Source organism: Dendropsophus ebraccatus, chromosome 1 (genome assembly GCF_027789765.1).
Source record: "Dendropsophus ebraccatus isolate aDenEbr1 chromosome 1, aDenEbr1.pat, whole genome shotgun sequence".
Taxonomy (NCBI): Eukaryota; Metazoa; Chordata; class Amphibia; order Anura; family Hylidae; genus Dendropsophus; species Dendropsophus ebraccatus.
Genome location: NC_091454.1, coordinates 80,166,828 through 80,192,222, shown reverse-complemented (window position 1 = coordinate 80,192,222; position 25,395 = coordinate 80,166,828). Strand labels below are relative to the sequence as shown.

The 25,395-nt window shown below is 41.7% G+C and overlaps 1 protein-coding gene across 3 annotated transcripts in view; it reads right to left on the bottom strand.

Annotated features, from left to right (window-relative positions):
- Positions 1–25,395, bottom strand: part of PTPRQ (protein tyrosine phosphatase receptor type Q) — a 284,668-nt gene that overhangs the window by 24,079 nt on the left and 235,194 nt on the right. For 2 of the 3 annotated variants that reach the window (XM_069973994.1, XM_069973987.1), the window contains 4 exons: positions 19,832–19,876; positions 9,086–9,112; positions 8,610–8,691; positions 5,261–5,351 (listed from right to left, as the gene is read on the bottom strand). In XM_069973994.1, the coding sequence (XP_069830095.1) occupies positions 5,261–5,351; positions 8,610–8,691; positions 9,086–9,112; positions 19,832–19,876 (245 nt within the window). The remainder of the gene's footprint in view (positions 1–5,260; positions 5,352–8,609; positions 8,692–9,085; positions 9,113–19,831; positions 19,877–25,395) is intronic. The other variant, XM_069973980.1, reaches the window with a different exon arrangement.

The following is a 25,395-nucleotide window of genomic DNA, read 5'->3' as shown; positions in this document are numbered from 1 at the left end:
GAGTCTCGATTTCTGCTGCGACATTTGGTTGGTAGGGTCAGAATTTGGCGTCAACAACATGAAAGCATGGATCCATCCTGCCTTGTATCAACGGTTCAGGCTGGTGGTGGTGGTGTCATGGTGTGGGGAATATTTTCTTGGCACTCTTTGGGTCCCTTGGTACCAATTGAGCATCGTTGCAACGCCACAGCCACAGCCTACCTGTATTGTATTGTTGCTGACCATGTCCATCCCTTTATGACCACAATGTACCCAACATCTGATGGCTACTTTCAGCAGGATAATGCGCCATGTCATAATGCTAGAATCATCTCAGACTGGTTTCTTGAACATGACAATGAGTTCACTATACTCAAATGGCCCCCACAGTCACCAGATCTCAATCCAATAGAGCATCTTTTGGATGTGGTGGAACGGGAGATTCACATCATGGATGTGCAGCCGACAAATCTGCGGCAACTGTGTGATGCCATCATGTCAATATGGACCAAAATCTTTGAGGAATGCTTCAAGCACCTTGTTGAATCTATGCCACGAAGAATTGAGGCAGTTCTGAAGGCAAAAGGGGGTCCAACCCATTACTAGCATGGTGTACCTAATAAAGTGGCCGGTGAGTGTATGTTGCAATGAACATGGTGATATGGATAGTTCTTCAATTTGTTCCCATGGCATTTGTTTTTCTGAGCGCCACCAACACTTAATTTGAGATAGAATGGATGCTGTATGATAACCTTTAATATTTGGGACCCCCAATCCCCCAACATATCTATGCTTAAGTATTAAGTGGGCTGCTATACAGGGTTTTTTCCCAGCCCATATGAATTTAGAGACTATTTTTTGGGCTTTGTTGAAAAATGTTTTGGCCATGGTGATGGGGAGGGTTTGGAATAGGTACAGGAATTTTGGTAGTAAAAACATTTTGAATGTCGCTATCCTTCCCATCCATGATATGTCGTGTTTTGAAAGAGCGTTGGCTTCTTTCTCTATGGTGTTTAAAAAGGGAATGAAGTTCATTTCATATATGGATCGGAAGGATGGTGGGATTGTGACGCCTAGATATGTAATTCCATTTTGCGTCCAATCAAAAGGATAGGAGGATTTAAGATGTTACAATTTGAATGGGTAAATTTATCGGCATTACTTGGGTTTTCAAAGAGTTTAGGTGGTAGTACGATATATTACCAAATTCGCTAATTAGGTGCATAACTGCTGGTAGTGAGACATTAGGGTCTGTTATGGAGAGAATAATGTCATCTGCATATAAGGTGATGACATGAGACTTGTTACCTATTTGGACACCTTTTACAGAGGGGCTCAGGTGTATAGCCTGGGCTAGAGGCTCCATAGCCATTACAAAGATAAGGGGGGGGAGAGGGGGCACCCCTGTCTGGTTCCGTTAGTTATAACAGGAGAGGTTTTCTATGGGGATTTGCTATTGCTTTTTACAGTTCCTGTCATGGACAGAGGTGGCAGCAGAGAGTACAATGTGAGACTGAAAAGAGTACACCACTTACAGCAGACATACAGCAGCTGATAAGTAGTGGGAGGTTTTTTTTTTTTTAAGTAAATTACAATTCTGTAAAACTCTGACACCGGATGATTTGAAAACAATTTTTATCTAAGGCGTACCCCTTTAAAACTACCTTAAGACATGGATACAGTTGAATTAAGCTGCAAGCACTTTAAGGCTATGTTCACACTACGTACATTTCAGGCAGTATTTGGTCCTCAAGTCAGGTCCTCATAGCAACCCAAACCAGGAGTGGATTGAAAACACAGAAAGGCTCTGTTCACACAATGTTGAAATTGAGTGGATGGCCGCCATATAACGGTAAATAACTGCCATTATTTCAATATAACAGCCGTTGTTTTAAAATATTTGCCATTAAATGACGGCCATCCACTCAATTACAACATTATGTTAACAGATCCTTTCTGTGTTTTCAAAACACTCCTTGTTTTGGTTGCTATACAGCCTCAAATATACAGCCTCAAATATACAGCCTCAAATATACGTAGTGTGAATCCAGCCTCATGGCCATAAAACTGTATCTTGGGAATGCGGGGTTTGCTAACAGTGCAACAAGGGGTTTGAAGAAGCCTAGTCTGTAGTCTGAGCTGGTCTATTCATAATGGCAATGGGGATAGGTAAATATTGATTTTTGGGGGAACCTTTACTATGTGAAGATACAAAGGGGTATTTAACTGTGTGCAGCAGTAAAGGAGCATTTTTTTAAAAAGGAGCATTTTAAATGTATAGGGGCACTATCACTATATAGGGCAAGTAAGGGGACACTACTACTGTGAGGCAGGCACTAAGGAGGCACCATTGCTGTGAAAATAGCTAAAGGGGACACCTATTGTGTAAGGGCAAAAAAAGCCTAGAAAAAGAAATACACACAAAGAAACAAAGGAAAAACAAATGGATAGAAACAGGATTCAATGAAGGAATTAACTATTCCTCATGCACCACATTTTTGTCTTCTTGAGTGCCAAAGGTTGGCACATGGCAGGAACAAGCCATTTACAAACAATGTACACTGTTTACGTTACACATTTATTGACATGTTCATGTTCTGAGGTTTGGTTTTAGATGAATGTTTTCCCAATGAATTTACTAATGAAAATGGTGGTACATTTCTGATATAAACAACATAAAAAGGAAAGGTGTAAATTACTATGCATTTCTATTTTTATGGGATTTACTAACTAATTTTCACCAAAACAGTAAATGACACAAAAAGAAATACACTTTGCACAATGCAGTGTACATGTACAAATTTAGCTGACTGAACTGGGATATATATATATATATATATATATATATATATATATATATATCCAGGAAAACCAGAACTAGTGTTTATATAGAGGAAAACTAAGGTACTAAGGTAGAGTGATCATAAAGTTTAGAGAATTGGAAAATAAAGAAAATGATGTTCAATGCAGAATCACAAATCTGCATTTTCCAATAGGACGACTCTACTAATTTTGTCTAGTGACATTCTAACAAAACAAATAAAAAAAGCTGTCTGAAGAGAGCATCTCCCCAGTCATTTATGGTTTGGGGTTACTTGCATTCTGCAAAACTGATCTGTCAGCTAAAACTGATCTGAAAGGAGAAGTCCAGCATAACCCATTTTTTTAGTAAGTGCTGGGGAGGTGGAGGATAAAAGAAATAAAGTGCTCAGCCAGTCAGTGGTCGTAGTGGGGTTCTGCCTCGGCCTCTGACTGGCTGAGCAGACCTCACACGTCACAATCCAGGCTTTCTCAGACTAGGAAGAGGCCAGGGACTCAGGAACCGGAGAGGCGGTATGCAGCCACCAGCGCTGCAGTGGGGGAGGTAAGAGCACTTTATTTCTCTTTTATTCTCCCCCTCACTAGCACTTGCTAAAAATAAAATGGGTCTGGCCGGACTTTTGCTATAAACCAGCTTGATGTAGAATATTGTTTATCATCAGAGAAGGCTGTGCTTTCAGGATCTATGAAAACACATGATACTATGTTTGGGGTGTTTGAAGTGTCTTTCATAAGGCCAAAATATTTGGCTGTTGAACAAACATTATTATGTTTCATGTCTGTAGTTTAAGTATTTGCTATGAAGCAACAACAACAAAAAAGCTGGTTGATTATCCTATAAGTATGGTGACTACATAAAGTTTGCTAGGAGTTGTATTACATAGTATCTTATATAAAGACTCTGTGCGGTTAAGTAGACTTTGCTGAGTAGAGGTGGCAACTGATTTCCCCCTGAAGACTGGCAGCCATATCCTCTGCTCATCACTGAACAGTACACAGCCTTCCCTGCATGTCCTAGTGCAGGAGAGAACATTATACCATTATTGACAAGTGTTCCCTTTTGGCGCAACAATACAGTAACAGACAGGACATGCTGTACAGTACAGCAGACTTTCCTGAGCAGACGATATGGATGACAATTTTAGTAAAAGAATAAATAAAGAAATAACAGTGCACAGAACAGCACTAATAGGGGATAAAACAAAGGGGCCCTTAATTACTGCTGGGGCACAGGCGGGAAACATGTACTATATGTGACTGCACAGGTGGGATACATGTACTGTATGTGGCTGCACAGGTGGGAGACATGTACTGTATGTGGCTGCACAGGTGGGATTCATGTACTGTATGTGGCTGCACAGGTGGGAGACGAACTGTATGTGGCTGCACAGGTGGGATACATGTACTGTATGTGGCTGCACAGGTGGGAGACATACTGTATGTGGGTGCACAGGTGGGAGACATGTACTGTATGTGGCTGCACAGATGGGATACATATACTGTATGTTGCTGCACAGGTGGGATACATGTATTGTATGTGGCTGCACAGGGGATACATGTACTGTATGTGGCTGCAGAGATGGGATACATATACTGTATGTGTCTGCTTAGGGGCTGCTGTAACATTGCTGATCTTTACCTGGGGCTAGTAGTGCCCCTTTGCATTAGTCTGATTGTATTTGCTAAGAAAATGTGTAGTGAAAAATTCTCTAGACAGTGTCATGTAAATTTGTTGTGTTGCTGTTGTGTTTAGTGGTGCCACTGCATATATTTATAAATGATAAGCAAATAATGACCAGTAAGAGTTAAAGGGGTTATCCAGCGCTGCAAAAACATGGCCACTTACTTTCAGAGACAGACCCCCACATGTCTCCAGTTTGGGTGTGGCTTTGTACCTTAAGCCCCTATTCCACAGAACGATTATCGTTCATAAACTCGTTCACGCTCGTTAACGATAATCGTTCCATGGAATAGCTGTAAACGAGCAAACGACAACTGCAAAATCGTTGGTGAGTAGTTCAAAATAGTTTTTCAGTATGTCAAAAAAAAGAATTGTTGGTCTAATCGGTTCGTAAAATTAGAAATCTTTCAGTCGTTTGTAAAAAGGTTTAAAAAAAGTAGGTGTGTCGTATGGTCATGATTACCCCCGCGAACGTTTTAAACGACCATGTAACGACCGCAAAATAATCGTTACACTACATATATCGTTCACGTTCCCATGTGTGTTATGTGTTATCGTTCGCTAAAAAAAAAAAAATCGTTTAGTGATCGTTAACGAACGGTTGTTGGAGCGTGTTTATGAACGTTAATCGTTCCGTGGAATAGGGCCTTTAGTTCCATTGAATTAAGAGTGGTGCGGTCTCTGGAAGAAAGTGGCCATGTTTTTGAAGCACTGGATAACCCCTTTAAATAATATGATATTATATATATAAATATATCGATAAAGTTAAATGATACATACATGGCTTGATGTTCGTAAAGCGATTTTTGGACCTATTCCATGGCAGATCAGCATCTGATACTGCAAGATCTTCAAGAAACTTTGGGAGCTCCTTCAAGAAACACGTAAAAAGAAAAAAGAATATAGAGTTATTTACTAATATTAACATATTGTTTTATTTGCAGGTGTATGAGCATAAACTGAGTAATTTTAGTGCTTAAAAACTCCCGAATAACCAAAACAATTATGTCAGTCAATAAAAAGCCGAGCAGATATTTACAGGGTTTAGTAATTTACCAAATGATGCAATGTTATAAATTTTTTGATCTAATTGCATTAAAAACAAACCATGAATTCTCTTCCACTGCAAAACTAAATGTTTAGATTTATTCTATATTACTCAACTTCTGTTCATAGGGAGTAGTGTGGTGCAGCCACGCTGTGAGGCTCGACTGGTCACTTGCTAGATGGTGAAGTGTGAGTCCACTACAGTAGTGGTTGGTTGGGGAATAACTCAGATGTTAGGCTATTGTGATGCCAGTGCCGGTTGGGCACACAGGTATGGTGGCACACCTGCTTTTATTTCAGAGAGGCTGGCTATACCCTTTTCCCTGTGGTCGGTGACCTGCCAGGTTGTGAGGGGGCCCTTGGGCGCTTATCTCGGTGGTCCGGAGTGTAGTGGTGACCCACCCAGACTATCGGTACTGCCACCCACAGAAAGGGGAGATAACCCAAGGGAGGTGTGGTTACAGTGTAGGTGCTTGTATAAGAATCACTGAGTTCTGTTACAATAAATAAACTGCAGGAATACTTGATACAGTAGTATACAATAGACTTCTGACTTCTTGACTGACAAGACTTGTACTGAGAGCTTGAGAGGTAGAATAGCTGTGCTGACTTGGTTGTGTGTGGAGAAGTAGAGAAAGTTCAGAGAAGTAAAGAGGAGGATTTCAAGAGGGTCCCAACCCAATGTAGTACTGTGTTCTGTCGGAACTTTAGAAATAGAATAAGTAAAATATGTGAGAGTAGATAGAATACTTGTGCTCGTGTTTGGACTCTTTGGTCTTTGCACCTATTGCCCACCAGTGTCGTCCTAGAGGGTGACACAAGCCCCAGACCTTGTTACCTGGGTTGAGCAGAGTGGTCAGAGTTTTCTGGTTTCACCCGCGCTGCGAGATAGGGTACGCAGGATTCTAGCAACTTTGCTCTATCCGGATCAGTTCCTCTATTGTAGGATACCTTCCTCCACCTTTAGACTTGTTCACGGCGTGGGCTAGGATAATACCTGACTTGTCCTCTCTGAGAGTGTTTAACACTGCATAGTGTGTAGAAGAGTTGCTTTCAAGAAACGAGTGTCCATGCTTCCCATGTGTGTCTGTAGACTAGACTACACTGGACTTGTCCTCTCTGCTCAGCAACGTGATAAGAACACACTAACGCTTCCTCTCCCCATGTGACTACCTCCTACAGGGTATGTTATATCTGCTGTCAGTGGGTGAGAAGAAAGTGTAAGAGAAGAAAGGAGAAAAGAGATAGGTTGAGAAGAAGAAAGAGCTCTCATTGGTACACAAGTCACAAACAACAATAACCCCTTAAGTACAGGCTTTTGCAAAGGGTGTATCTACTATTAACACCCGTGGTGCGACACCACAGTAGTAAAGGGCAACACGGCTCCATCTGCAGCCACCATTTTGGTCAGGAACTTCAAGGTTTTTTAAGCACCACTGCATAGTACTATACAAAAAAGGATTCCATCCGTCTTTGTACTGTATATTCTTATATCCAGTACTTAGGGAGGGGGGAAGGGGAGGCTGCCTGACACAAATACTGTATCAGTGAGCGGTGATTCCTATAGTATTTGCCAATGTTTCTATTTATCAATTTCAGTTCAAATTACATGACATTAACCTGCACCTAAAATCCTCATTTTGCAAACTTCTTATTTTTTACTTTTAGCAGCTGCCATTGGGGCAAATTGTCAACATGTAATTACATGGGGTTTATGTGGAACTAAACTGGTACAACAATCTGGCACCTTATGCACCCTTAGGCGGGGTTCACGCTATGTAAGACACAGGCCGTTCTGTGACCCAGCCGAGTCACAGAAGGGCCGGTGTCAGTGAAGTTTATCCTGGCCGGTACTGCAGTACTGGCCAGGATAGACTTCAATTCTATTGAATTGGGATGCATGTGTGCCCGCATACCAACTCACCATTGAACACAATGGAGAGTGCGGCCGGAGCCGCTCTCTCCATTGTGTGATCTGTCAGGCTTGTGCTATTCATTGAATAGCGGCCGCACAAAACTGACATGTCAGTTTTCACTGTGCCTGCTAGGGATCCCAGCCGGAGCATATACTATGTGTATACACTCAGTCTGGGATCTCATTCATTTTCCATAGAAAGTTTTTTTTTTTTTATTAATCATGGCAGTTGTTGCAAATTGCAACAACGGCCAGGATTAATTCACAAAATATGTTGCGTGAACATAGCCTTAAACGGTATTTTCATCTTCTAAATGGATGGCATATCCCTTGTTGGATATGGCATTAGTTTACGATTGGTGGAGATCACCACTAGTCCTGGGCATGAAGGAGCCAGAACAGTGATTTGACACTTCTAAGTTTTACCTTCTAAGTTTTTCCTGTACAGGCAAACTCTTGGCTATAAAAGCTGTACAGGGAAACGTTGAAAAACCTTTCGTTATTATGATCAGTGGGGTCTTATACCTGATAACTGATGGCCGAACGTTCATCCGGCCATTCGTTTTTTGTTCTTTTTTTGTTCACATTCACCCCGTACACAGAAACATTGGCCATAGGCTTGGGGTAAGCCACAACCAGAGAGCAGCTTATTTTTCCAAGAACAAAGTGGTTGGGCTGTGATTTTCCATCATGCTTGACCCCTATTTCCACAACATCATCTGTCAGGAAATCCCCATACGCCTTACACTGACATCCGAACCTGCCACGAGCGGTTCGTACGGCCGACTAAAGTATAAAGCGTGGGGACCTTTAGAGGTTTGAACACCACCTATCATAAAGCGATGGCATATCTTAGCAATATGCTATCACACCACAAACAAAAAGTGTAGAAACTGTGTAGTAAGCTTTCAAGTTTTCTTACATAATACACCATTCAATTAATATAATTTTTTTTACTAAGTTTGAGTAATTTATTTTACAGGGTAATTTAGCATGTAAAACCCAACTCAGTGTAGCATTACTGTATAAACAATTACTCGGGTAATTGGGTATTCATTATCAAGGCCACAGTTTTTCTTGGTCTGACATGCTTAAAATGGACATGAAATGTGACACATGACAATTACTGGAGAGCTTGTGATGTTGTGACAACTGTTAGGAACATACCGAAAATTCTTCTTGAAATTTTAGGTTGTTATTGGCACACAGCTCCTCAATGTGCTGCAGAAAGCCCTTCTTGCTCACAGGCCTAGGAAGAAAGCACAAGATTATATTACACATACAGTAACTCTCTGCAAAGATTTATTCAAATGATCAAGCCCTGATTCACTCTGTCCTATATAGTACTATTTAGAAAGTACACCATCATGTTATTCGGGACTCTTCACCCACTGCTTGAGCAATGATTTTATTCTCACAATCACAAGGTTTTTAAGTCTGTTCAAGCTAAAATACACACATGCAAGTTTCACCCTAGAGAGACAAAGCATTTCTCCAGTTACCATGCAATTAGTCATGCTTTTATGATTTATATGCAGGTTGTCCTTGTAAATGCATGAAAAAGCACCATACATTAACTTTCATCACACTATTAAATCTGCAGGCTCAGAAGAAAAAAAAAATCACAACTTTCGTTAACTTACTTGAGTGATTTCCTATAACTAAGTAACCTGCAACAGAGATCATATTAAAATATGTGCAAACAATTTTTCGGTACACTTGGTTGATTTTTTTTTTTACCATTTTTCACTATTTCACTATTTGAAAATTTAAAAAAATTGCATTACAAACATATAAACACACAAAAATGCATGCCACACTTATTCCATATTTTGACTTTTTTAAATACTATAAAATATGTTTAGGTTGTAGGTTAAAGCAATTAGTCAAAATAATGACAACGTTTCTAGTAGTGTTTATGTAAAACATCCCAATAAACAGCAACAACAGCTGAATACTGTGCATTCCTCGGCATGATCCTAGTGTTATTTGGGTATTAAATGCCCCTCTAAGGCAAATACCTTAAAGGAGGTATTGAATCCTAATCCTAACATGCTAATAATTTTGAGTTAATACACAAGCAGAATTTATTAAGTTTGGCAGTTCAAATGTCAAAGTTAAAGAAGGCTGGAGTAGGAGGCACAAGCCTCTTAATAAATTTGATGCATCTCTCTTCTCTCTCAGTCTACATGATCCAGGATGTTTTTGTACTACCAAAACAGTCCACAGTTTCAATTAGAGCTTAAAGCGGTAATTTATCCACCAACCCGATCCTCCAAACCGCTAGTACCATCTGTTGAATAAGAGTAAGTCCTTCCCAGTCATGTCATTTAAAATGTGCCCTGTGCTTTAGTAAGGGTAAAAAATTATCTTATAATCTGCAGCAGCCAAGTCAATGAGGAATGGACTAGAGTGTCTGTGTCCCTAGGCCTGTGACTCCTTTCTTTCTCCCCTCCCTCCTCATAATTATGAATGCCCCTAGGCAGGATGTCTCCTATTCATTACTTATCTAAAAAGAACACATGTTCCTTAACAATCCAAAGCAGGACCGTTTAGACAAGCCTTGAATAGGAGAAATCTTGCCTGGGGTTGTTCCTAGTGATGAGGAGGGCGGGGAGGAAGAAAGGAGAGGCATTGCAGACCTGGGGCACAGACATTGTAGGGCACGCCAGTATGACACAGCGCTTCAGATAAAAAGATCATTTTTTACCCTAACCACGGCACCGGGCATATTTTAAAAGACACAACCAGGAAGGACTTACTCTCATCAAATGGATGGTACCAGCGGTTTGGGGGGTTGTGTTGGTGGATACAGAGTCAATTTGATGGTACAGCAAAAAAATTGAACACTTCCTGTTTAGAACCTATAGAGCAATAAGAGCTGGAGTACACACAGCTAGGAGTACACACAGTGGGATACACAAACTAAAGTCGGCAACCTCTTTAAATATTGTCATGTTTTGCTCATACTGGTTTCAAATGTACTGTTCCTATAGGAACTAGAAAATTTTTATTACAATTTATTTTGAAATTGACTCAAAAAGATTGTGATAGACCCAATGAACTCTAGCTAGGGTTATGACATCACAGTGTGATCCCTATTCTTTGTGTACAGACACCCAACAATTACAAATGGATTGCCAGTCACTACAACCTTTTACTTAACAGAAAGGGTGGTGATGCCACCTGGTCACAGCTTCGCTACAAGTCTGTTAGCTAACATTATACATTCCAATTTTATTTCACTCTGAGTTACCCTGTTATTTTACACATTGCTTATAATGTCCCTGTCACAAGTAAAAAGTTTTAACATATCATAGAGATATGTGAAAAGTTATTGTCGGTCAGGCTACTATGTGTCTCTTTCCCTGTTCTGTTTGCTGAGGCTGGAAGACTTTATTATCAAGAAAGTTCTCTAACCCGATCATTCTCTATTTTTTTTTTTAATTATAAGAGCTGCACTATTCAAGTATTCTTTAAAATTTTTCCATGCTGAATAGGCCATGTTCACACAACATCAAAAAATTGAGAAAAGGTTGCCGATTTTGATATTTAAAAAAGCTTCAATTTTTGCTGTGATTTAACTGACTGCAATGCCAATGCATTGAAGTCAATAGGAAGACGGACGTCCAATGCACACAATGCATTGAATAACGAGCGTTTTTACCACGTCAACCACGTCGACCATGATCATTATTTCCGGACATCTTTTGCAAACAGCAGACGTTTTTTATTAGTTGTTCACACACAGTTTTTCTTTTGTCACCATTCTTTTTCTGTTTTTACTATTAAACTCAATGGACTTTTCAATTAAGCCACACCCAAAGGCCAATTAGTCCTCCTAAACTAGAATAATATACCAACATCCGTCATTGAGGGAAGGCCAGACAGCTAAATGACGTATCATAAACAGAGCTGAAAAACGTTGTGTGAACATAGCCATATGGTGTTGATTTGCATGTCCTAAATGTCCTTTTACATGGGAAAATACATGCCCCATGGCAGTGCTGATCAGCTGTATATAGGTCTACAACTGTGCACAAGTTGATTGGGCAGTTAAAAAGACCCTTTAGACAGGCCAATAATTGTTGGTGAACAGCTACCCAAATGATCACTGGATCAGTCCTTGCTGATCAGTGTGTTTTAAAGTCTATGGGTGCAAGACAAATTAATTTTTTTTTTCTGTAAAGTTACAAGTAGCTTCAAATACATTGCATTTAGCACCTGAGAGTGCATCAAGTATCATTTTTTACTTTTAAGGTTGCTTGATTTTGGTCCAATTGTTTTTGTAGGAGCCATAAATTAGCACAATTTTCATATTATGTTGTTCTTCATCTTTAAATTTAAAAATTAAAGTTTGAAAAAAATTGCACAATTTTACCACGAAAAGTAGTACTAGAGGTATTGTTCCGTCTTCTTTCTCCATAAGATTTATTATGGGCAACATTAATTTTATGCGGATAGGTTGAGAGCAGAGATGAGCTAACTTCGATTCAGCAGGTTCGCCAAAGAACCTTAATGTAAAGTTTGAATTTGTGCCTTCTCTGGTGAAGGCCCACTTAGCCAATCACAGGCTGACTGGCATGGGACTGAACTACGGCCCCTGATTAGCTGAGCAGGCTGTCACTCTTGTTGCAGGAGTGACAGCCCGCTCAGCCCATCATAGGCTGACTGGGACAGGACAGAACTGCTGCTGTGATTGACTGAGGGGGCTGTCACTCTAAAAACAAGTGACAGCCCGCTCAACCAATCACAGGCTGCGGAGCTGTTTCATCCCAGTCAGGATCAGAGGGCCCTGACCAGAGAAGCCAACGGGACTGGAAAGCCACAAGAAGACACCGGGGGAGCGTAGACAGGTGAGAATAACTTTTTTATGCCTGAACTTTGCAAAAGGTTTGGTTTGGTAGCGAACCAAACTTTTTGCAAAGGTTTGAACAAATCTGGGCTCGGGCAGCACGGTTCGCTCATTTCTAGTTGAGAGTACTAAGTGCCAGCTAAATGACCTTAAACTGTTACCTAATGTCCATAGCCATGTTCAGCTTTTTCACATTCACCTTATGTGAAACCTATTCAACTATTCATGTTCCCTGACCCCAAATCTGCTCAAGAAATCTGCATTCTCTCCTGTAAGACATTACTTTATTGAATCAAACACATGTATTTTACCACTATATCTTGTCCACCTTAGATAAAAGCTGGACAGCGTGGAGTTAAGCAATTTCATACATTACAAATATCTCTGACAACTAAGAACATATTGCTGTCTTTATTTCTTTCCTTTCTTTCCAGATATAGTATGACATCCTACACCCTGCCTAAGTAACCTTTACCTCTGTGCATGTAGACTAACAAATGTGTCTGCAGTAAGAATGCTTATTTTCACGTCAACCATAAAAATCTAATTTATGGATTCATGTGGCCAAAAACTACATTTTGAGAACTTTAAGTGTATCAGTCTTTTTTTTTATTAATATATAAAAAAAATCAGATTTTTTTTTTTAAACTGTGGATATCCTTTATATGGTGTACAGTTTCATGTCTGGGTTTTAAGTCTAGAAAAGGTCTCATTTTGCTCATATTACAATTCAGACATACACTGAAAAACCATACATTTCTGTTGCCAAAAGATTAATGTCACAGTGTCATATAAAGCAGAAATTGATTTCTAAACGGAGAGTGGCGGTACATGAACTTAAAAGGGAATTACCTTATACATATTAGTATCACACTAAAATCCGGTGTCTTGGGGAGTTTATTGTATACTTTTTCCATAGACTCAGGTCAAATATCTAAGTGCTTATGACATCATTGGCTGCATGTTACTATGTGTAAAAGGGAACAATGAATGGTACTAGTGAGTCAATTGTAATATGTACAGTATGGATATAGTGTAAGGCACTTTGACAAGCTGCAGTGCCTAAATTATCAGGGTACACACTAATTTATACAAAATTTCACCTGAAATTGAATGGGAGAGCTAAAGGAAAATAAATCTGGGAGCTTGTTCAAGCTTGTTAAAGTAAACAAGAACCAAGAACTTATAGGAGAAGTCCGGCCTTCTGTGTTTCTTTTTATATTGCAATGGCATGGGGGGGGGGATAATAAATCATACTAACTTACCTCTCCCTGTGCTTCTTCAGCACTGAATCGCCGCTCTGGGACATCCTGCGGATCTCCGGCCTGCCAACATCAGGACCCGTCTGATGGACTGGCCGCTCAGCCAGGCAGTGACTGGGGCGGGACACCACTCCAGTCACTGATTGGCTAAGCGGGCTGTCCATGAGCCAGGATGGGAATTTTCCCCATAAAAAATTACATTATCACAACTTGAAGGAAAATGCCTTCTCGCTTATCTGTTGCAAACACCAGTGAGGCTTAATAAATCTCAGCGTTTCACGTTTCACTTAATGTTTTTAATGGATCTTTATGCAGTGATTAAGACAAGTGAGACATCGAAACATAATGCACCTTATATCTATGGACTGATTTTATCTGTGTTTTTCTTATAAAGGATATAGTTTTTATGGAATTGGACTTTCCGTGGATCCCTTTCCTTTCATTTATTGCAATTACTCAAGTAAGTCCCTGGACATCAGCGGCATGGCACGAACTCCAAGTATTGCATAGGGGTAGGTTCACATTTATATTCTGGCATTGTTTTTGGGTTGAAGCGTTTTTTGTGATTTTTTTCTTGTATTATTGGACCATGCTAAGTTTCAGCTGGGCGTAATAGGGGGGGATTTTGTTACAGGTCTAATGACTAGAACTGAAAACTTATTAGGTACTGTATCTGTGATGCCTTCAGTTTGGTCATTAGACCACAGTCAGACTGGGACTTCCTAATATGGACCCAAAAATACAAACCAACATTTTACTTTGTAGGTTCTAAAAAAAAATTTATTAAAAATCTTTAGAAGCCAATCAAGTAGTTCTCAGCTTCTTGTTGTCTACCTATCAACATTAATTCCAGTTGTAAAGCATGCTCGGTGACATTGGCTTCAGGGGAAATCATGTAAGCACATGTGACTGTACCTAGATGAGCAAGACTAAAAAATATACACCAAACACCAAAGGGGTACACAGAAGAAATATATGTATTCAAATCAACTGGTGCCAGATATATAGATTATTAAGTTACCTTTATTTAAAATATTAAAACCTTTAAGTACTTACAACTGTGGTATGAGGATCTTTTGTCGTTCTTTCCAATCACAGTGCTTCCTGGTACGACCTCTGTCCAGGAGCAAATCTTCAGACAAACCTCTCATTCTCTGAACACTTCCTGATACAGAATGAGGGGGCAGCAGGGAACACTGTGCAAATTGGAAAGAACTACATGACTTCCACCAGGACATAAAGCACCAGGTAAGTGATAGAAGGCAAAATTTGAACAAAGATAATTAACAAATCTGTATAACTTTCTGGCACCAGTTGATATATATTTTACATCTATTTCTGTTGTCATGTTGGCGGGGCAGTAGGGCACAAAATATATTTTTGGGAGGTAAAATATTTTAACCATAGCGCAACAGTGATATCCCTGTAAAAATGCCTGTAAAGAATCCCTGTAAAATCACATTTAGCATATACATTTATTACTGTAAATATGGCTTATTTCTGATGTAGTCGCAATGCAGTTAAATACTGTCTTGTTCTTTCAGTAAAAGTAAAATACAGTAAAACTGTGTTCATTTATGGCTCCTGTAAAAAAACTGGACCAAAAAAAATAGCTGGGTCAATAATAATTATAATAACATGTCTGTTTTTAGCAATTTAATGTACTGGGACATTTGTGAAAACTATGTTGCTGTAATATTTATATTCTGGTGTGTAACCTATTGTAATACCATTATTAATATATATCAAATCATGTGCTCTACAATCTTTATCTAACTTTTACATGTTTAAATGAAATGAAGCTTGACATTGACCTGAAGGATTAAATTACGGTTTGGGAGCAACATAGAAACAATGGTGAAATCCAGTTTTCCAAGCATAAACAATCATCTTGTTAGCTCTCTGTACATTTCCTTATTTTTAAACATTGTTGAAATGGTAGAATGACCTGTACATCCTGAAAGCTGGGGTTTTGCTAAACAAAATCTGCTGGAAGATGTTTCATGGCTGTTGTTTTGACATTGAAAGTATGGAGATCTCTGGGACAATGTAGCAAAAGATATGAACTGATAAAACTCAAGTGAAATATGAAAATAGAATAGAAATTATATACTAAAAGACACTAGAAACATAATATGATTAAAAAGATAGTAGATATCACAATCTGTATACATTTTAAAGCTACTGTTTATAATTTAATTGTATGGTTGAAAAAAAGAGATTTGTCAATTCAAGTCTTCTCTGGGATAGGAAAGGATGGAGGTAGAGGAAATGAGCTTAAAAGGGGTTATCCAGTGCTACAAAAACATGGCCACTTCCCCCCTACTGTTTAGGTGTGGTTTTGAAACTCAGTTCCATTGAAGTAAATGGAGCTTAATTGGAAACCGCACCTGAACTGGAGACAACAGTAGGGGGAAAGCCTCCCCTTGAAATCGCACTGCCCCCTCCCATGTTTTGCTTGGGATCACAAGAGGGAGGCTGGGACGGGCCCCCGTCTGATGCACAGCTCCCGGGTCTGTCCGGTCTCATCCCCGGCAGCACACACACCAGTGAGCTCTGTGTGCACTGGGGATGGTACTTCTGGCACAGGGAGCATCTATAATAAGCGTCCCCTGTACCAGAAATAACACCCCCGGCGCACAGAGCTCACTGGTGCGTGTGCTGACAGAGTCAGTTAGCCGCGCTTCATCTGACAGCCAGACCGAGCCTGCAGGAGAGAAGAGCCACGGCGGGGGAGAGAGTTGTCAGGTGAGTAGTGTTTTTTTTTGGGGGGGGGGGTTGGCACAGACTGGGGGCCATTATAAGGGGGATAGATGGGGGCCATCTATAGGGAGGATACATGGGGCCATCTATAAGGGGAATATACAGGGGGTATCAATAAGGGGGATACATGGGGGTCCATCTATAAGGGGGATACATGGGGGCCATCTATAAGGGGGATACATGGGGGCCATCTATAAGGGGGAAACATTGGGGGACCATCTATAAGGGGGATACATGGGGGGCATCTATAAGGGGGATACATGAGGGGCATCTATAAGGGAGATAACACGGGGGCCATCTATAAGGGGGATAACAGGGGTTAATTATAAGGGGGATACATGGGGCCATCTAATAGGGGGATACATGGGGGGGCATCTATAAGGGGGATAACATAGGGACCATCTATAAAGGGGATACATGGGGGGCATCTATAAGGGGGATAACAGGGGGTAATTATAAGGGGGATACATGGGAGGCCATCTATAAGGGGGATACATGGGGGAATCTATAAGGGAGACAACACAGGGGGGGCATCTATAAGGGGGAAACATTGGGGGAAATCTATTAGAGGGACTATAGGGGGGTATATGCAATAGGGCATGTACTATATTGGACCACACATAGGGGGAATCACATAGGGGGGGGAGTCAGCCTACCTATCTGAGGGTGTAAAGGGGCCAATACAGATGTGCAGTTTGTAGAGAGATGAGGATGGTGAGGAATGAGGAGCCTAATGTGTCTGTCTGGCAGATTCTGTGGATTTGTGGTTGTGGATAACGGCCCAGGGCAGAAAAAGAAGAAGATGAAAAGGAAAGAACTCTAATAAGAAAAGACGTCCTCTGTGAGTCACTTAATATATCTGCACTGTAACGTATATGATGTACAGAACCTGTGTAGAGCTGGGGCTACCTCTGTATAACTGTATGAGGTGATTGTGATATGTGTACAGAGGATTTTATTCAGTAGCAGCGATGGTGTTAATCAATGTGTAGTGGTGTTATTTGTTGCTTGTTATCTGGTACTGTGTTTTATTGGATTTAGTATACTGGATTTGGTCAGTAACAATATGGTGGTGATGGTGGTGGTGGTGTGGTGGTAATATTTCCCGCTTGTATACTGGTATTATTGGCAATATTGGTCTCAGTATACAGGATTTGGTCAGTAACAGTATGGCGGTAATATGTATGGTGATAATATATCCTATATACTTGTATTATTAGTAATGTCTTGAGAATATATAGACATTAGTTACGCCCCTGGATTACACTAAGCACTGAACTGCTGCTGCTACTTTTGTGGACATACAGAAGTAGTTCCACTGGCATTTACACAAGTGACAGCTGCCCGTAACTTTGTGATAGGTCAAAGATGGGAGGGAAGCCTCAATTTAACTTTTAAGAATAGTGAGGATCTTCTGGAACAAGCAGAGTGGCCCAGCTTGCAGTTACACAGCCCAGGCTCTCTCTCCAGAACATACCATGTGCTATGACTTGCCCCCACTTTCTGTGTTTTGTCCTACCTTTTACTAGAGACAAAACTCCCTGTAAGGACTAGTTGCTGTGAAAATACAGATGCACCCGCATCTCAATTCAATAGAATTAAAGGTTATCCCAGCTGTAACTGCAATACCGGCCAGGATAAACTTCACTGACACCGGCCGGGTCACAGAACAGCCGGTGTGTTACTTTGTGTGAACCCGGCCTAAGCCTTATGGAAAAATAATTTTTTACCCTACTGAACTAATCACTCCAAGATTTCTCCTGCTGGATCTTTGGGGCCAATTATTTTGTCAGGGTTGTCTGGGCAGGGGATTATCTGACATGAACCTAAAGGGAACCAAATTAGCACAATAGTGACAGGAAGAGAGCTGTGACGAGTCACAGGTATCTCCCTGCCCAGATAACTAGTTGCCGCCCTTTTCCTGTCCTTGTGTTGCAATATTTTTTCCTGCTGTGAAGCTACTTCCACAGACACAGCTGATAGCTGCACAGGAGATCTATACTGTGCAGCAGGGAATCATATTAGCACAATCCCCAAGAACCAATCAGGAAAATAGGGAGAATTATGAACTTTGTGTGTTTACTCTCGGCTCTGTGTCAAATGACCTGGTTGGATTTCCAATGCCAGTCTATGCTGCCGTCTTGGACATATCAAAAGTCTTTATTAGTGGCAGGTGCACTTTAAAAAAATCTAACAATTTACAAAATACAGTATGAGTTTAGAAAAATATGCTGTTAGACAAAAGTAAGTAACATTTTTAATTAAACCTGCAGACAAAAATATAGATTACAGGTGCCAGTTGCAAAGTAGTACCTGTTACATGTGTATCTATTAAACCACAAGTTTCTGTTCTCAAATTAGTGGGCAATATACATCCGTCAAAAACACACTGCTTAAAGAGCATTAAGTTGCGATCCTCTGGGACAAAAGACATACAATGCCCTACAGATGAAAGCACTTGCCAAATGGGAAGTTTTTGCTTGCTACATCTGTATGCTTTTTATCAGACTTTTTTTCACAGGGAATGAGGCATGGTAGAGCATAAAGGACAAGTGAAGAGAAGAACTTAAAGGGGTTGTGCCATTAAAAAAAAAAAAAAAACACTAATGCAGGGAGCTCAGTTCTGAAGCCTGATGGTGCTCAGCATATAAAGTGTTCCATACGAATCCAACATGTCAGAATGAGATGCGGCACTTACCAGGAATTGATTGCAGTCAAAACTTTTAATCCATTAATGTGACAGAAAAAATAGGTCTGTTTCACGTTTACAACTTGCGCTTCCTCTCAGCCATGGCCTGATGGCCGAGAGGAAGAACGAGAAGTACTTTTTTTTCTTCTAAAATCACTTAATTATTTCTTTAAAAAATTTTATAAAAATAAATAAATCTTACTTTGTACTCAGTGAGTATTTATTGTAATGGTAGATATTGAGACACTATTGTTGAAGTAAGGCCCATTGACATGATAAAAGAATAATAATTGGTTTGTGTAAATATTATGAACAGTCAGATGATCAAGAAGATTACTTTTCTTTTAATTGATTTATGGGTCTCCAAACTGCGGCCCTCCAGCTGTTGTAATATTACATTTCCCATCATGCCTGGACAGCCAAATCCAAAGCTTTAGCTATCCGGGCATGATGGCCGCAGTTTGGAGACCCATGGTCTAATTCTAACATGTAATGGACCTTAATACAATTAGTCTATAAGTTAACCTAAAGTGTTAACACAGGAATGTCATCTGCTGCATAGTATATGGTTAATGATCACTATCCTATAGCTATAGTTAATATGTATAACAATTGTAACAATATATAATGGGTTGGATAGGAATAATAGTTTATTTTGATGTTAAGTATGAAAGAGCTGTAACGCTTACATTGTTGTTTGTTAACCATATACTATCTAAAGTCTAGTATTTCCATCTAAGCTTTCCCTCGAAAATGCATGATGGAAATACAAGATCATTTGACACCGTGGATAGAGATGCACACAATGTTACTGACTTACTGGATAACATATATGTCCTTGCGTCTAAAGAAAAATGAAGAATATCTGGAAGTAAAAATCAATTAGTTACCAATATGGACTGCTATCATGGTGATACAATAAAATGTTCCTGTAAAACAAACATCAGGATAAACACAAACTTTGAAGGGAATTTAGCAGTGCATTTACACAGGTCTTTTTGTACATTGATCAAAATTGTTTGAGCAAATGGCAATTTTTACAAAGATTTTGCAACTTTTTCTCTTCCACACCACCTAAAGGAGTACTCCAGGCAAAGGTTAAAATTCAGGGAGGTTAGGGGTGAGAGAATAATAATGAAGCAATACTTACCCATCCCTTTTCCCCCTGCAGCCATAGCATCACCAGCTTACTGTCACCCTCCTTGAATCTCCCAGGCCCCGCTTCAGTCACTGATTGACAGGGCATTCCTGAGCCGGGTTGTAATGGATGGTGATACAAGAGACCAGCAGGTGATCATGAGTGGTGACGCTGCACTGTGGGGGCACTGGAATGGGTAAGTATAACTTCATTATTATGTTTTCACCACGCCATGCCCTCTATGGATTTTTACCTATTCCCACAATTCTCCTTGAGTTATTCTATCAAAAACAAGAATTTAAAGTCAAATTGGCTTGACCGATTTATCAAACCAAACCGTTTAGAACTGTTGTAAATTTTTGCCCAAGTTTGCTACAATTTTGTGAAAACTCACTTATGCCCAGCACAGCCAGAATTTTATAATGCAGGTAGGGTTATTTATTATTACTTTGGGAAGCAAATAGCATAAATTACAGCACAAATCTAATTTATTAGGACAGCCCAAAATTTAAACAAGTTACTAATACATGTGCACTTCTTAATATTTTGGGAGCCTTGTACCACTCTTTCCCTGGCTGTCAAACAGACCCAACTCATCCACTTCATTATAGTCTTTGAAGCAAAAGAGTCAAATCTGTGGCTGGCTGTTGCAGCGCATTAAAACCCTGTGTGATCAATAACGTATGACATGTCAAAAGTTAGAAATGACAGTAGTGCCTTAAGACTGATATATTAAATACCAGTTTTAGGTACTCTCTACAAATACCTATAGGGTGCCTTCACACGTACCGGATCCGCAGCGGATTTCACGCTACGAGTTTGCAGCAAAATCCGCTGCGGATCCTGATACTGTGAAGGTCTATGGGGTTACATATACGCAGCAAAACTTTCATTCCGCAGCGGATTTGTAACCCAGCCCCTTTAACCCCCGCAGCCCCGGCCCGGAGCATACGTCACCTGGTCCAGGCTCCTGCTTCCTTCGGGGCCTCCCAGCAACTCCCGGCGGTCAGCCAATCACTGCCCCGCCGCAGCTGCCCCTGTCCCAGAGCCGCGGCTGTGTGAGCCTCCCGCCTCCCCACGTTTCTCATCAGTCAATCAGTGCACAGCAGCACTGATTGGCTGATTAAGAGCGAGGGGAGCTGGGAGCCTCACACAGCCACGGCGCCAAGCAGGTAATGTATGCTTCGGGCCGGAGCTGCCGGGGGTTAAAGGGGCCGGGTCCCATATCTGCAACAGAATGAAAATTCAGCTGTGGGTGTGAGACCCCATAGAACTTCACTACACCCGGATCCGCAGCGGATTTCGCGGCAAATCGCAGCGTGAAATCAGCTGCAGATCTGGTACATGTCTAGCTACCCATAAAGAAGATTTGGAGTGCTGTATCAGAAAAATAGTTTTGTTCTGACAGAATATAAAATTTTGAATGAAATGGTGGTTCTTTACCAACAAAACATTTACCTACAGTGTCTCAATATTATGTATAAGTCGCCTTTGCTCTCTGACGCTCTCTACTCAAAGAATTGACATGTCAATTCTTTGAGCAGAGAGCGGAGGTGCAAAAAGATTACATTGAGATACTGAGACAGGTGGGATTCCAAGTGGAGTCGACGGCAGGGTTCCTGCTCAGAATTTCTGCCTGTTTTACTTAGTGTGAATGCACCCTTAATTGTCGATGAAAATATTTATAAGGGTTCAGTAAAACTCCACTAGGTCTGTACTGCCACTAAATTAATAAAAATGCTACAGTAAATTTACAAAATAAGAAAGGTAATTTTTAGTGACTGCTTAAATCTTGCTTTTGGTTTTAATTATTGGAACTGTGTCTATAAGTTTTTTTTCATATCTGACTTGTAAAACCTGTTAATGAGACATCATATAAATAAGAAGATAGATGATAGTTGAATATGATGGTCGAGGAAATGGGTTTTCCAGATCTTGAAAAATAAGTCTGCTTCCTTCCAAGAAACAGAAGTCTGCAACTTAAGATCATTGTAATGAATGCAACTAAGCTGTAATACAGGTGTGGCGAAATTTGTGGCCATGCAGCCATGTTTTTAAAGACCTATAAAACCTCCAATGGTCTTTATATCCAGTGTGTCACAGGCTTCATATTTAGAACATCCTTATTAATAAAACTGTAGGAGTGAGAGCATGTATACACTATCGTTCAAAAGTTTGGGGTCACCCAAACAATTTTGTGTTTTCCATGAAAAGTCACACTTATTCACCACCATACATTGTGAAATGAATAGAAAATAGAGTCAAGAAATTGATAAGGTTAGAAATAATGATTTGTATTTGAAATAACATTGTTTTTACATCAAACTTTGCTTTCGTCAAAGAATCCACCTTTTGCAGCAATTACAGCATTGCAAACCTTTGGCATTCTAGCTATTAATCTGTTGAGGTAAGCTGGAGAAATTGCACCCCACGCTTCTAGAAGCAGCTCCCACAAGTTGGATTGGTTGGATGGGCGTACCATACGGTCAAGCTGCTCCCACAACAGCTCAATGGGGTTCAGATCTGGTGACTGCGCTGGCCACTCTGTTACCGATAGAATACCAGCTGCCTGCTTTTGCTGTAAATAGTTCTTGCACAATTTGGAGGTGTGTTTAGGGTCATTGTCCTGTTGTAGGATGAAATTGGCTCCAATCAAGCGCTGTCCACTGGGTATGGCATGGCGTTGCAAAATTGAGTGATAGCCTTCCTTATTCAGAATCCCTTTTACCCTGTACAAATCTCTTACCAGCACCAAAGCAACCCCAGACCATCACATTACCTCCACCATGCTTAACAGATGGCGTCAGGCATTCTTCCAGCATCTTTTCATTTGTTTTGCGTCTCACAAACGCTCTTCTTTGTGATTCAAACACCTCAAACTTGGATTCATCTGTCCACAACACTTTTTTCCAGTCTTCCTCTGTCCAATGTCTGTGTTCTTTTGCCCATCTTAATCTTTTTCTTTTATTGGCCAGTCTCAGATATGGCTTTTTCTTTGCCACTCTGCCCTGAAGCCCAAAATCCCGCAGCCGCCTCTTAACTGTAGATGTTGACACTGGTGTTTTGCGGGTACTATTTAATGAAGATGCCAGTTACCTGTGAGGCGTCTGTTTCTCAAACTAGAGACTCTAATGTGCTTATCTTCTTGCTTAGTTGTGCAACGCGGCCTCCCACTTCTTTTTCTACTCTGGTTAGAGCCTGTTTGTGTTGTCCTCTGAAGGGAATAGTACACACCGTTGTAGGAAATCTTCAATTTCTTAGCAATTTCTCGCATGGAATAGCCTTCATTTCTAAGAACAAGAATAGACTGTCGAGTTTCAGATGAAAGTTTTCTTTTTCTGGCCATTTTGAGCGTTAAATTGACCCCACAAATGTGATGCTCTAGAACAGGGGTGGGGAACCTCCGGCCCGCGGGCCGCATCCGGCCCCTGAGACCTCCCGATGCGGCCCGCGGCCCGCCGCTCCCCTGTGATGCTCGCCGCTCTGCTGGGGAAGAAGCCGGCATACACCGCATCCTCCGGTGTCTGTGACAGCTGGCGGACACCGGAGGATGCGGTCTGTGCCGGCTTCTTCCCCAGCAGAGCGGCGCGTGTCTTTAGTCTCTTGCGGGCCGCGCGTGATGACGTCATTTCATCGCGCGCCGCCTGCAGGAGAAGACCGGCACAGAGGACCTGGGAGAGAAGAGGACCTGGACTGCGTGGGAGCGGAGGTAAGGTGAGTGGGATGTTTATTTTTTTATTTGGGGGTTAACTAGGATCCCAGGGACATGACTGATGGGGGGGGGGACAACTAGGCTACCAGGGACATGCCTGATGGGGGGACAACCAGGCTACCAGGGACATGACTGATAGGGGGACAACTAGGCTACCAGGGACATGACTGATGGGGGGGGGGGACAACTAGGCTACCAGGGACATGACTGATGGGGGGGGACAACTAGGCTACCAGGGACATGACTGATGGGGGGGGGACAACTAGGCTACCAGGGACATGACTGATGGGGGGGACAACTAGGCTACCAGGGACATGCCTGATGGGGGGGAATAACTAGGCAACCAGGGACATGCCTGATGGGGGGGGGAATAACTAGGCTACCAGGGACATAACTGATGGGGGGGGGACAACTAGGCTACCAGGGACATGACTGATGGGGGGGACAACTAGGCTACCAGGGACATGCCTGATGGGGGGGGGTATAACTAGGCTACCAGGGACATGCCTGATGGGGGGGGGAATAACTAGGCTACCAGGGACATAACTGATGGGGGGGGGACAACTAGGCTACCAGGGACATGCCTGATGGGGGTTAACTAGGCTACCAGGGACATGCCTGATGGGGGGGGGGGAAATAACTAGGCTACCAGGGACATGCCTGATGGGGGGGACAACTAGGCCACCAGGGACATGACTGATGGGGGGGACAACTAGGCTACCAGGGACATGACTGATGGGGGGGACAACTAGGCTACCAGAGACATGACTGATGGGGGGGGGGACAACTAGGTTACCAGAGACATGACTGATGGGGGGGACAACTAGGCTACCAGGGACATGACTGATGGGGGGATAACTAGGCCACCAGGGACATGACTGATGGGGGAGACAACTAGGCTACCAGAGACATGACTGATGGGGGGGGGAATAACTAGGCTACCAGGGACATGACTGATGGGGGGGGGGGAATAACTAGGCTACCAGGGACATGACTGATGGGGGGGGGACAACTAGGCTACCAGGGACATGACTGATGGGGGGGACAACTAGGCTACCAGAGACATGACTGATGGGGGGGGAATAACTAGGCTACCAGGGACATGCCTGATGGGGGTTAACTAGGCTACCAGGGACATGACTTGGGGGTTAACTAGGCTACCAGGGACATGACTGGGGGGTCTAACTAGACTACAAGGGGCATCACTGGGGGTTAACTACAATAGCAGGGGCACTAGGGGAACAATACTATGCCTTGTCCTGGGTGCTGCAAACCCCCGCTACTAACTGCCGCGCACGGTACGCGGCCCTCGAATGATTTTATTAATGCCCGACCGGCCCTCGACATGGAAAAGGTTCCCCACCCCTGCTCTAGAAACTCAATCTGCTCAAAGGAAGGTCAGTTTTGTAGCTTCTGTAACGAGCTAGACTGTTTTCAGATGTGTAAACAAGGGTTTTCTAATCATCAATTAGCCTTCTGAGCCAATGAGCTAACACTTTGTACCATTAGAACACTGGAGTGATAGTTGCTGGAA